We start from the raw sequence: 13,072 nt of genomic DNA on the forward strand, positions 1-13,072 counted from the left end.
GTGTCCCCCCTGCCTTCCGTATGGCTGTTTACTTTTTTTCCCCCACTCTCAACACACTCATCTTTGTTACCTCTGTATATTTTCAGCCAAGCCAGGAGTGTGTCCTCGCAGAAACTGGGGTTCTGGGATGTGTGCGGAGTTTTGTTCTGATGACAGCGACTGTCCCAGCAAGGATAAATGCTGCCATAACGGATGTGGGCATGAGTGCATTGCACCCTACAAAGGTTAGTCTTCTGTGTGTTGCATTGACTAAACCGGGGGGGTCAGCAACCCGCGGCTCTAAGACCACATTTCTAGTGCCGCCTGAGTGGCTCCCTGGAGCATTTTTAAAAAAGGATTGAAAATGGAAAAAGATGAGGGTAAAAATATATATTTTTTTGTTTTAGTACGTTTTTTGTTTGAGGGCAAACATGACACAAAATTTCCCAATTGTTAGAAAGCCCACCGTTTAATATTTGTGTGGGTATGCTTCACTGATGAGAGTATTTGGTGAACATCGTTTTGTCCTACTTATTTCGACGGCTCTTGAACACACCATAGTGTGGACTGTGATGCAACAGTTTGCTTACATGTAAAATCTTCCACTCCTTTGTCTCATTTTGTCCACCAAACGCTTTATGCTGTGCGTGAATGCACAAAGGTGCGCTTTGTTGACGTTATTGACTTATTGGGACTGTGCGGTCCCCTCCAAGGTTTCTCATTGTAATCTCATTGGGTTGAGATTTTTCTTGCCCTGATGTGGGATCTGAGCCAAGGATGTCGTTGTGGCTCGTGCAGCCCTTTGAGACACTCCTGATTTAGGGCTATATAAATGATCTTTGATTGATAATCAGGCATATTTGGTCAGAGCACGACAGCAAACTAATCAATGGTAACATGCTATTTAGGCTAGCTCTTTGTCCATATTGCATCAATAGGCCTCATTTGTAGTATATTTGACCTCATTTAATATCCATTACTTTTATCCTCTTTGTAAAAAATGTAGTTTTGCATTTCAATTTCTATTTCAGATAGTTCTTTGTGTGCCATGTTGTTCCAGACCATAGCAAACATTACCTAGCTCAACAAAGATTGTAATAAATCTATTAGAAGAAGCCAGCCTGCCGTTTCCTTTAACTCGGACACACACACATATATATATACCTTTGGCCATTAAAAAACAGCAATTTCCAGGAGTTATTCCACCTTCTGAGTAGCCTTTGATTTACTAATGGTTTCTAATGTTGTAAAAATGTGTAGAATAAATATTACATTTCAACATTTCTGTCAATGAAGATTTGCTTCAGCCTGTGAGACATAGTCATTTTGATAGTAGGCTATTTTAGCCAATATAGACACTTACATCATGTGTTACCTTCAATATAACACTTATACAAGATGTGTAATCTTTTTGCGGCTTCAGACAGATTTGTTTTTGTACTTTTGGTCCAATATGTCTCTTTCAACGTTTTGGGTTGTCGACCCCTGGACTAAACTCATGCACTTGATACTTTTGCAGTCCCCCTGAATGTTATTGTTTGTGTCTCAGTGAAGCCAGGCCGTTGTGCTTTGCCCCAAGGAACACCCATGTGTGCAGAGTATTGCTACCACGACGGCCAGTGTCCAGGAGAGCAGAAGTGCTGCAGGACGACCTGTGGACATGCCTGCAGTGAGCCCTGCTGAGTGGACATATTCAAAAGGCCATTATAGGTGCTTTTAATGTTTACAAGTACTCACTGTAATCTTATTTAGGTCACACAATACCCTATGTAAAAGTTTATTAGAGAATGAACTACTGTGTTTGAAAAATTAATAAATGATTCACAAAATAGAAATGTATGTTAGGCAGCGGTCTAATATGTAAAATGCATTACACATTTGTCTTTGAGAATGCAGAAATATATATATATATATATCAGCATGTTTACACATCTGTCTGAGAATGAAAAAAATATATATATCAGCATGTTTACACATCTGTCTTTGAGAATGCAAAAAAAAAATGTTTAGACATCTTTCCTGTCTGTTTATTCTCTGGCTTTAAACAGTTTGCAGCTGAGCTCACCCCATCGTACATCACTCACGTGGAATGCCGTTTTTATTTTGTTTGTTCCCTGCGGTGACCCAGTGTGCAGGTTTGAGAAGCTTGGCTTTGCATACAGAGACCTCAGTGTTTGTCTGCTCCATTGAGTTAGTGTGTACAGTGGAGCATGCATGAGGGCACTGAGAGGGAAGGGCTTTAGTTAGAACACAGATGAACTTTGGATGTTCTTCCCCTCAGTTATTAGAACAAGGTATTTTGTTTATTATAAAACCAATTTGCATATAAAGTGGGCAGAAATGCTAGTCATACAGTAATGTTTTAGTACAGGATAAAGAGGCAACTAATTTGTGTGGTTACAGTTCTAACACACCTCCCTTTGTTTACTTCAGATATGGAATCAATCTTGACACTGCACTCAACATACGGGTGAGGAAAAATAGAACCAGTCAAACATTAACAAACACCCATACAGATGCACTGCATGCTTGGATCCAATTCAGTAATAAGATAAAGTAGTATAAACATTACACGCGATTACAAGTTAAAAAGGGGTGGAAAAAAATGTGCAAATAAAATCATGTTTGCTGACCTTAACAGTTCACCAACCACTTCATTAGTTACACCTGCATGATCCAAACCTAGTATTGTGTCAGCATTGCTGCCTTTACAAAAAACGTAATGCTGCTCTTTGATTGACACTTCCATGGAGGTATTAAATTCTTAATGCAATAATTACAATTCTGCAGGTGTACCTCATGAAATGCAAGTCTAAATTGTGTATAAATACCACTATAACATTTCTTTAGCCTGACAGGCTTCAGGGAGTCTAGCACCCTCTTTTGGTCTTCCCGTACCATGAATTCATTCCGTCGCCTTCATTCCCAGTGAAAACAAATGGGAGACTTTGACAAACGCGAGATTCCTGCTGTCATTAATAATTAAGGCCTTAGTACAAATGCATTCACAAAAAGTGCAAACAGAACATTTGATCATCTGGAGTATGTTCATAACTACCAATAAATATACGCTGATGAGACAAAAAAACTAGTGCCATGTTTGTAAACACTCACGTGTCCTTTCTCTGGTCTATAAGACTCAAAGACAATTTGCTCACAGACTTCATGATTCAACACTTGCAGAGCGTCTTCCATCCAAATTTAAATCTGCATTTGCATGCCATTGATTTATCAATCCTGCATGATCCAAACATATATATATATAAACTTGGACACAGTTCTTCCCTGAATGTGGCATATTCACCAGTGGATGTGACTGAAGGAACAGTAGAGACGTCTCACACCTCAAAGCGGCGGCACTCCCCTCATCTTACGAATGACATTGGCAATCCGTTTAGCCAGTCCTGGCCTGGGCTCTTCTATCTGAAAGGTACGTGTGAGAAGGTTGTAGATGGATCCATAGCCCACTGCCACTACTGTGCAGGTCAGGCAGATGACGTTGTAAGGCATGCTGAAGTCAGGAGTAGGCAAGTTGACCAGCAGAGGTTCTGTGTAGATGCGTACAAAGTAGCCCAACTCTTCTTTGCTGGGGAAACTGAAGAGAGACAGCAACATATATGATATACTGAAAAAAGCCCCAAAGGGTTTTCAAAACTACGAGTTACTTACAAACTACTGAAAAGGGAGCGCTGTTGAGTGGCATTCTGATCTGTGGCAACAATGCCTGGAACAAGAGAACTGATGACTGATGACCTATAAGAAATAATTGTTTTCAGATTTAAGAACAATCGTCGTTAGAATGAAGTCCCAACGCGAAAACAAAACGTGACGAACCCGACATAGAAGCCATGATTGGCATCAGGGGTGTACTCAGTCCACTTGAGCAGAGCTCTCTCAAACTGCACAGTGACTTCAGTGACAGAGTTGGGAGGAAGCTGGACCAGCATCTCCAGCAGATGAGGTCTCACTCGGTCCTTGGATGGCTCGTAGTGGGTATAACCTGGAAGAAGAGGAGTCAAGTAAAGCATCATTGCAGTAATGATGCCACAATAATTAGCCTTTTCAACAAAATAATATACAATATAACGTATGAAGAAAAATATTCAATAGAGACAAGTCAAAAAAGTGTAGGTGCAGTGCTACACATTCACACTGGCCGTTAAGTAATTTGAGGATGGGCAGGATAGATGCAAGAGAGGGAGATACCAAGTTTACCGCAAGAATAACACTGCCAAAATATATTTACATTATTAACTCCATGATATTATTTGTGCTGTCAAGCAACTAAACAAAATGAATAACTAGTTAGGATCTGTAATGAATTCATCTCTTTTTTAATCTCACTTAAAACATGCTGAGAAAGGTCCTCAACTGGAGGTATTTTCATTTAAATGTATTACGTTCTGTAAAGATTGACATTTAAGAAACTTTTTTAGCTTTTTAAAGTCATTTGTTGTTTTTAACATACTTTAACACGGCCGTTGTACTAAAATAATACATCAAGTCTATATAAAGTGTTGAAATTAATACATTGAAAAACATAAAACTTATTGTATTTAATGTTGAACCCGTTGCCTTTCCTTTGCTTTGGATAATATAACGTCAAACATACCTATCAATCACTGTGCTAGCATATGTTGCTAACAATGGTTTAAAAGAACAGATTTAGCAAATATTTATATATGTCAAAATTAAATGTTAAGCTTTATAAAACAAGATCAGAGAAAATGTTGGCTTTCCTGAATGTCTCCTACACGTACATTATTACTATGCAACATCTCATTTTTCAAACCTTATTAAGCGACAGACACACAAGCATGTGCCCTATTAAACACACTGGCGCTTAAAACAATTTCCTCCATGCACGTGAGCTATATTTTTAAATATAATGGACACATCATTGTACGTTTAATATATCACTACATTGATTCCTTGATGTGTTCCTTAATGTGGTTCAAAACACACCCGGAAGTGACGTAATTTCTTCGTAGTTAATGTAATCAATAGATGAAAAAAAGCATCTACTCTACGCTAACAACAGGACACCATTCAAGGGTATACAAACCATAAAAATACTCATGATACGTCTTTAATATTATTTAAAATACTTTACACTAATTTATCATATCCCCACTATTTAAAGCCACTAACATCAGTCTTGTGACAGAGTGACACCTCCTTTTCGCCGTGGCTACAGGTTATCTTTGTTGCTCTCAGTCAAGCACAAGAAGAGGGCGAGACTACTCGCAGGCATACAGAGACACATTGGTGCTAAGGCTATAAATGTTATGCAATTCAAAAAAACAGTGTGCCAAATATGACATAATAATGATAGTTAGTTAATTGCAATTAACACAATCATTTGATACCCCTAATTATTTTCCTGCAAAAAAACATTGCTGAAGGTCTCTCTCTAGTGGGCAACAGAAGTACTTGTATTTGTCACGTGCAATGTACAGCAAAGCTTTAATCTCTGAATCTTGGTCATTGAAACGACTAAATGACTTGACTGGTAACTCCCAATTGAAGACATGAGGACAGTTTGAAGATAATGCTTGATGGAAACTGGCCTTTCCCTAAAAACCATCCTTTGATGCTGTTTTCACACAACCATTTGTTAAGCTTAGGAAGTCTAATTTATGTGGTCCTAAAACTAAGTTATATTTTGCCACTAATATACTTATTTCACACAAGTTCTAACCTCTAATGCATCACACTTGTGAGCACTGAATGAGCACAGATTCTCATTTTGCTCTTTACTTACTGGGACTGTTAGTCTTGCCCTTGCTGGTAACGGTGAGGGTGTGGATGTAAAGACGAAGGTACCAGGGAACCGAGTCCAGCAGCAGCACAGGGAATGACCTGTATGGGTGGTTGTTGTATATTAGCGTGTGGATCTCTCCCGTCTGCAGTCCATAACCTGCCACATAACGCTCTGCATGGAGCAGGGGACGCAGCATTTGACCTGCAGATTGGGGGGAGGGGGAAACAGACTTTAAGTGCGTTGACCAAAATATTTTTTATTTTATCTTAATAGGACCACAAAACTACTTATCATGTGACTAATACAGCATTAGTATGAACATGGTATTGTTTTTTTGGTGCTCATTGGGCTAAATCTGGAACCTTGGTTACTACATTATGTGCCATCTCATGTGTGCTGGTATGATTATAATGGAAGTTCTGGAATCCTTCTCTAAGTAAAATTAGCTTTACATCTGAAACACATGGTGCCTCTGTAAAATAAATATAAAACAATAGACAAGTACACTTAAAATACATATTGTCATATTTCAGTTCCTCCAAATTTAGTCTTAACTTCTGCTTCACATGTAGATCCAATTAGTTGACAAATGGTGGTTTAGGATTTTGTCAAACAGCACTACATGTTTGTTAGAACTGTAATGACAGCAGAGGAATTTTAAGGTGCAGAGCAACCCCAAAAGCACAGACATAGGAGAACTTGTTATCACCGCAGCTACACTTTGCTGCAAACTGGCTGTCCAGGAATATGATGGTGAAAAGACAGCTTGCTCCTTGGATGACTTGAAGGAGTTGTAAGAATTCACGCATTTTAGTGTCCACAGTCCAAGGTTGTTTGCTTTGTGGCTATGGAAACTGTAGTAGCGTTGCTGGCTGTCCTCACACAATCAGACAAACTTAACTTTGAATATTAAACTGTTAACAACTGTGGCTACTTTCAAGTGGCTAACAAGCGCTGCCTTACCCATAATGTCAAATGTTTTACAGCAGTTAGCATTTAGCACGTTTTGGGTCAGTGTCTTTTAACAACCACAATTTGTATTTATCCTTAAAAAGCCATGTATTGTAAGCTGCAGTTTACTGAAAATTGTCAGCACCGTTACTTTACTGGCAGAAGTAACTAGCTGGTGGGTGTGCATGTTGTTTGCAGGCGCTTGCACACAGTACACTGAATATACCATCGAATTATCCTGACGGTCTATCGCTATTTACATTTCAATATGACGCGTCAATTTTGTTTGGAGTAATTAAATTTAAGATATGTTTTGATGACTTTTCCAAAAACTTTTGAAATAATATTTTCTAAAACTTTTCTAGGAATTGGAAATTGTATTCTAAACATTCGTGACACTTCCAGGTTTTTCATGACCGTACGATAGTAAGAGTAAAATGCAGATGACCTCGAGCTCGGATTTCCTCTTTCATGCATCCAGCTACTATTGTGACTAAGGACTTATTTAATTTGGATTTTACAGATAACAATATCGATATTCCTTACCGATACCGGTATTCATCTGTACTGTTATCAGTACTATGTGTAAATAAAGATGTTAAAAATTTTTATCTTTATGACCATTTTTACTAGCTCAAGAGGTTCTACACCACCAACATGATGCAAAATCTCAAAGCAGGGAAGTTTATACTCCCACCTTAAACAAGTCAACTATGATTGCAGTAAAAGGTGCTATGCAGTTATGGTGTCATAATTGTGTACCGTAATTAAAATTACAGTGAGCTGGAAATATTTGTTTTGGGCTTTTGTGTGTAGAGCAGTGTTTTTTAACCTTGTTGGAGGTACCGAACTCCACCAGTTTCTAATGCGTATTCACCGAACCCTTTTTTTAGTGAAAAACAAAAACGGTTTTTTTTCAAATTCAAGACAAAGTTATATGTTTTTGGTAACACTTCAGTATGGGGAACGTATTCTAAGTAAGAAAGACTTAATTTAGAGTTATTTGGACACTATGGGAACACATTCTAAGTAATAAAGACCTAATTTAGAGTTATTCTGTTAGGGTTAGAGGGTTAGGGTTATAATTCCGAATAAGGCCTTAATAAGTACTTAATAATGACTAGTTAAGAGCCAATATGTTACTAATTTGCATGTTAATAAGCAAATAATTAATGGTGAATATGTTTCCCATACTAATGTTTTAACAGGTTTTTTTTTTACTGGTGCACAAAAATGAACCGTGTATGAACATCACCTTGTTCGAACAACAAAACCAACTCAAAACAAATTACACACCTGCAAATCAGTCAGCTGTTGCCGTATACGTAATACGCTGATAGGGAGAGGTTTGTATTTACACGATGAGTTCGGTGTGTTTTGACCTCCACCGAACCCCTGAGGCCGACTCACCGAACCCCTAGGGTTCGATCAAACCCAGGTTAAGAACCACTGGTGTAGAGCACAGACCTTTTACATTATACACCATATACAAATATATAATATAAATCAGTATGAGTGTGAATGTTGTCTGTCTATCTGTGTTGGCCCTGCGACGAGGTGGCGACTTGTCCAGGACGTTCCCCGCCTTCCGCCCGAAATGCAGCTGAGATAGGCACCAGCAGCCCCCGCAACCCCGAAAGGGACAAAGCGGTAGAAATGGATGGATAATCAATTACTTTGTTCACTGGGTGTGTATCTAAATAAGGTGTGATTTGATGCCAAGCAAACACTGTGCCATGTCGTGGGGTCAGATGGAGCTGAGAGACCTGTCAGCATTTTGTTTCACAGCAACTTTATGGATTATTATATTACTTACATTTTTCACTTTTTTGAGTGGATTATTATTGCCATGTGGCTTACTGGATCGCTCAGATGGTTGATGAATTGGGGAAATATTGTGTCACAAACTTTTAGTGATGTTGCTTCCTTATTTGTGATTATTCCAAGCTGATTATCATATCCTTTCTGTGTCTTTTTTTAAGCGTAGCAGTGGCACCTAAAGTGAATGTGACAGCGTATCATATTTGTGATGGCCAGCTGAATAAAAAAAAATACAAATAGCCGTATTATTTGTCCAGAATCTTAATGGTTCTCTTGGCCTGACCCAAATACGAACCGGTCCCTAATTGTGACTCACCCTCACTAGATATCCAGCGAATAAGCAAGTTGAGGGAGCGTGCTGAGCCAAATGTGCTTTCTTGTGTCAGGTCATAGACAGAGAAGGTGCGTCTATCCCCCAACACCACCTCCTGGCTGAGCAGAGGAGTAGCTGGAGTCAGCTCAAACTGCTCTCCCTGCAAAATGAGAAATTACTCAAAAAAATGCGAGAATGGGATTTGGAAATGTAGTGTGCCAATCAAACCTCAGCGGTGTCGGACACGTCAACGTAAATTTTACTGGAAGAAGCCAGAGGACAAGCTTCTGTGAGGGTGCGGGCGAACATCTTAAAGAGAGACCATTCTGTGGGAGAGAGCATGTTAGCTTCCTTCTGCTGCTCATAGAAAAACCTTTAAGGGGGTCATATTATGATTTTTTTCTACATTAAAACACTGCTTTGTGGTCTAAATCAGAGGTCGCCAACCACCGGTCTGTGACGAATTTGCTACTGGGCTGCACAGAAACATTAAATAATTTATAAACGACTGCATTTTCTCCGACTTAACTTTCGCCTGTCTCACTAAACACACCAATAAGCTTGTTTATAGATAAACAATAAGACTCCTCATAGGAATTCACCATTCTTTATATTTGTTATGACTTTTTGATATGATACAATGCACATTAATGAACATATAAAATATAAATGCGATAAATTGTAGCCATCTGTAGTCTCCAGCAGGTTGATGGTAGAATATACCATTAATGATATCATTGCAAAGAAACAAGCCCAGGGCTCCCACTAATTCGTCGTTATAGTGAGTTCTATTTTCATGCATTTAATTTTGCTGTATTTATCTTCCACACGTGGAAAGCCGGTCCGTGAAAATAATGCCCACATTAAACTAGTCCGTGGTGCAAAAAAGGTTGGGGACCTCTGGTCTGTATAACATGTAATGGTGGTTATTTGGTCAAAATGTTGTAAAGATTATTTTCTAAAGACCATCTTTTGTGGGCGGTCTTATTTAAGTGCCTCCACTTCGACAGTGTCTTTTCCCAGTCAGCCATGTTCCATCCATCCATTTTCTACCGCTTATTCCCTTTCAGGGTCGCGGGGGGCGCTGGCGCCTATCTCAGCTACAATCGGGCGGAAGGCGGGGTACACCCTGGACAAGTCGCCACCTCATCGCAGGGCCAACACAGATAGACAGACAACATACACACTCACATTCACACACTAGGGCCAATTTAGTGTTGCCAATCAACCTATCCCCAGGTGCATGTCTTTGGAAGTGGGAGGAAGCCGGAGTACCCGGAGGGAACCCACGCATTCACGGGGAGAACATGCAAACTCCACACAGAAAGATCCCGAGCCTGGATTTGAACCCAGGACTGCAGGACCTTCGTATTGTGAGGCAGACGCACTAACCCCTCTGCCACCGTGAAGCCCAGTCAGCCATGTTGTAGTTTTTAAAGTTTCCATAGAGTCCACTGACAGGTATAAGTTTAAACTATACACTACTTTGTATTAGAAATGGAAACAGCAGAAGATGCATGTAAATGTACAAGCCAGTCTACCCCACAACAAGAGGATGGAAAAAAAAAGGAACTTCTTTGTTAACATGTTTCTCCATATACTGGGTTAACGCATGCGCAGTGTTTATGGGCGGGATACGGAGTTAACGCCTGCGCAGTGTTGTTTGGCGGGAAGGAAAAAGTGTTTCCGGTTTTTCCTCTGTGCAGCAGTTGATTAAAAGTTGTGAACCAGAATAGACGTCGTGTTTATTCACCATATTTAACATTGGTAGCAGAGGATGGTTGAGGATGGCTGCAAACTATAAAATACCTCCGAGGTTTGACGAGTCCAAGCCATACGAGTGCTGGAAAAATGAAGTTAACATTTGGATGCGCGTTACAGAACTCAATAAGAAAAAGCAAGCACTGGCTGTGGCTTTGGGACTTGAAGGGAGAGCCAGAGAAATCGCAATGGAGATATCTGCGGAGGAGTTGGACAATGACAACGGTATGACGACATTATTTGCAAAACTGGATGACGTTTTCCTGAAAGAGGAAAAGGATCGTGCATATGAAGCGTACACGTACTTCGACCGCATCACCAAAAATATTTCCGTTTCAATGGTGGACTATATTATTGACTTTGAACAGCGCTACAACCGGATGAAAATGTACAATATGACACTCCCTGATGCGGTGTTAGCCTTCAAACTTCTTGACACAGCCTGCCTCGATGGGAAAGACAGGCAGCTAGCACTGACGGCTAACACGGAGCTAAGCTTCTCGTCAATGAAGTCCGCTCTCAAACGGATATTCGGAGGTAAAACAACGGGCAAGTCAAGCGAGATTCAACTGAACCAGGACGCAGCTTTCCTCACAGAACAGCCACAATGGAGAGGAAGACCAAACACACCGTTTCCACGTGGTCAACGAAGATCGGTGACGCCGTTACCGGGTACAAACCCACTGGATAAGTACGGTAAACGATCACGATGTGCCGTCTGTCAAAGCACATGCCACTGGGCAAAGGACTGCCCGCACAAAAAGCACGAACAAGTAAGATTGACTGAAAATGACAATTTGGACGAAGTTAATATCACGCTGTTAACGAATGATCCCCAGTCTAAAGCTGAGATTTTTATGACTGAAGCAGCAAGCTCAGCGATCATAGACACCGCCTGCACTCGCACAGTGTGTGGAGAAAAGTGGCTTGAAAGTTTTGTACATAATCTCAATGAAAAGCAGGTAAATAAGCTAAGAAGTACAGAAAGGTCTAGCAACAGAATGTTTCGTTTTGGAGATGGAAATGTTATTCATTCCACCAGAAAAGTGCATCTACCTGCTAAAATAGGATGGACAAAATGTAACATTGAGACAGAGGTTGTCAAAGTCAATATTCCACTCCTGCTGAGTAAAACATCATTAAAAAAGGCAGGAACTACGTTAGACATAGAAAACGACAGGGTAGTGATGTTTAAGCAGCAGATACCTCTTCAGTTTACCAGCTCAGGACATTACTGTGTAGACATAAGAGACAAAGATGACATGGAATATCAGATTCAAGATTTATGTGCTGAAGATGAAGTCCTGATTGTAACAGAAAACATGTCCACAATCGAGAAGAACAAGGTCCTCCTCAAACTTCACAGACAATTTGGCCATGCATCAGCAGATCGCCTGCATAGGCTATTTCAAAGTTCAGGGAACAAAGACCAGGACTGTCTCAATATTTTGCAACAAATAGTGGATGCATGTCACACATGCCAAAGATATAGCAAGACAAAGCCAAAGCCAGCTGTTGGTTTGCCTCTTGCTTCGGAATACAATGAAACTGTGGCGGTGGACCTGCACGAGCTTGAGTCAGGCATTTGGTATTTACATATAATGGACCATTTCACACGTTTCAGCGCTGGAAATATTGTGAAAACCAAGAAATCTTCTGTAATTGTCAACTCTTTCATCCACACATGGATAAGTGTCCATGGTCCTCCCAAGAAGCTCTTCAGTGACAACGGAGGAGAATTTAACAATGTAGAGTTCAGGGACATGGCAGAAAACTTCAATATCGAGATCAAGACAACCGCAGGATACAGCCCATGGAGCAACGGACTTTTGGAACGTCATAATCAGACACTCACGAACATCATCCAGAAAGTTAAACACGAAAAAGATTGTGACTGGAGTACTGCCTTGGACTGGGCCTTAATGGCTAAGAACTGCATGCACAGTGTACATGGTTATAGTCCACATCAACTGGTATTTGGTCAAAATCCTAATCTTCCCAATGTATTGGTAAATGAGCTACCTGCACTAGAGGGCACTACAGTGAGCACAAGAGTAGGAGAACACATATCAGCTCTGCATGCCTCAAGGAAGGCTTTTACTGAAGTTGAATGTTCAGAGAGGATAAGAAGGGCATTAAGAAAACAGCTTAGACACACAGATGAAAAATATGACACAGGAGAAAAGGTTTACTATAAACGAGGAGATAGTGCAGAGTGGAAGGGACCAGGAGTGGTGATTGGTCAAGATGGAGCTGTTGTGTTTGTAAGACATGGAGGTATTCTAGTTAGAGTTCATCATTCACGACTTAATAAGGTGCACACACAGATTAAAGACAAGGAAATGACACAAAGTAAAGTTCACACTGAAACAGGATGTGAAAAACATGAAGAGAACATAACCGTTGATAGTGACACAGATGCTTTACACATACCATCATGTAGCTCAGATAATGAAAAAAACACAGACAGTGAAAGTGAACAT

The 13,072-nt window shown here is 40.2% G+C and overlaps 2 protein-coding genes across 2 annotated transcripts in view; one reads left to right on the plus strand and one right to left on the minus strand.

Moving 5' to 3' along the window:
* wfdc2 (WAP four-disulfide core domain 2) overlaps window positions 1–3,561 on the plus strand; it is a 3,952-nt gene extending 391 nt beyond the window's left edge. Inside the window, exons 2-4 of the mRNA XM_061903833.1 lie at window positions 1–18; window positions 87–224; window positions 1,529–3,561. The exon at window positions 1–18 is cut by the window's left edge and continues 126 nt beyond it. Of these exons, the coding sequence (XP_061759817.1) occupies window positions 1–18; window positions 87–224; window positions 1,529–1,662 (290 nt within the window). The 3' untranslated portion in view covers window positions 1,663–3,561. The remainder of the gene's footprint in view (window positions 19–86; window positions 225–1,528) is intronic.
* pigt (phosphatidylinositol glycan anchor biosynthesis, class T) overlaps window positions 2,261–13,072 on the minus strand; it is a 28,944-nt gene continuing 18,132 nt past the window's right edge. Inside the window, exons 6-11 of the mRNA XM_061903832.1 lie at window positions 9,057–9,154; window positions 8,832–8,988; window positions 5,744–5,944; window positions 3,814–3,979; window positions 3,649–3,732; window positions 2,261–3,574 (exon numbers count right to left, since the gene is read on the minus strand). Coding sequence (XP_061759816.1) covers window positions 3,325–3,574; window positions 3,649–3,732; window positions 3,814–3,979; window positions 5,744–5,944; window positions 8,832–8,988; window positions 9,057–9,154 — 956 coding nt within the window. The 3' untranslated portion in view covers window positions 2,261–3,324. The remainder of the gene's footprint in view (window positions 3,575–3,648; window positions 3,733–3,813; window positions 3,980–5,743; window positions 5,945–8,831; window positions 8,989–9,056; window positions 9,155–13,072) is intronic.

The sequence above is a fragment of the Nerophis ophidion genome, linkage group LG06 (genome assembly GCF_033978795.1).
Source record: "Nerophis ophidion isolate RoL-2023_Sa linkage group LG06, RoL_Noph_v1.0, whole genome shotgun sequence".
Lineage (NCBI taxonomy): Eukaryota > Metazoa > Chordata > Actinopteri > Syngnathiformes > Syngnathidae > Nerophis > Nerophis ophidion.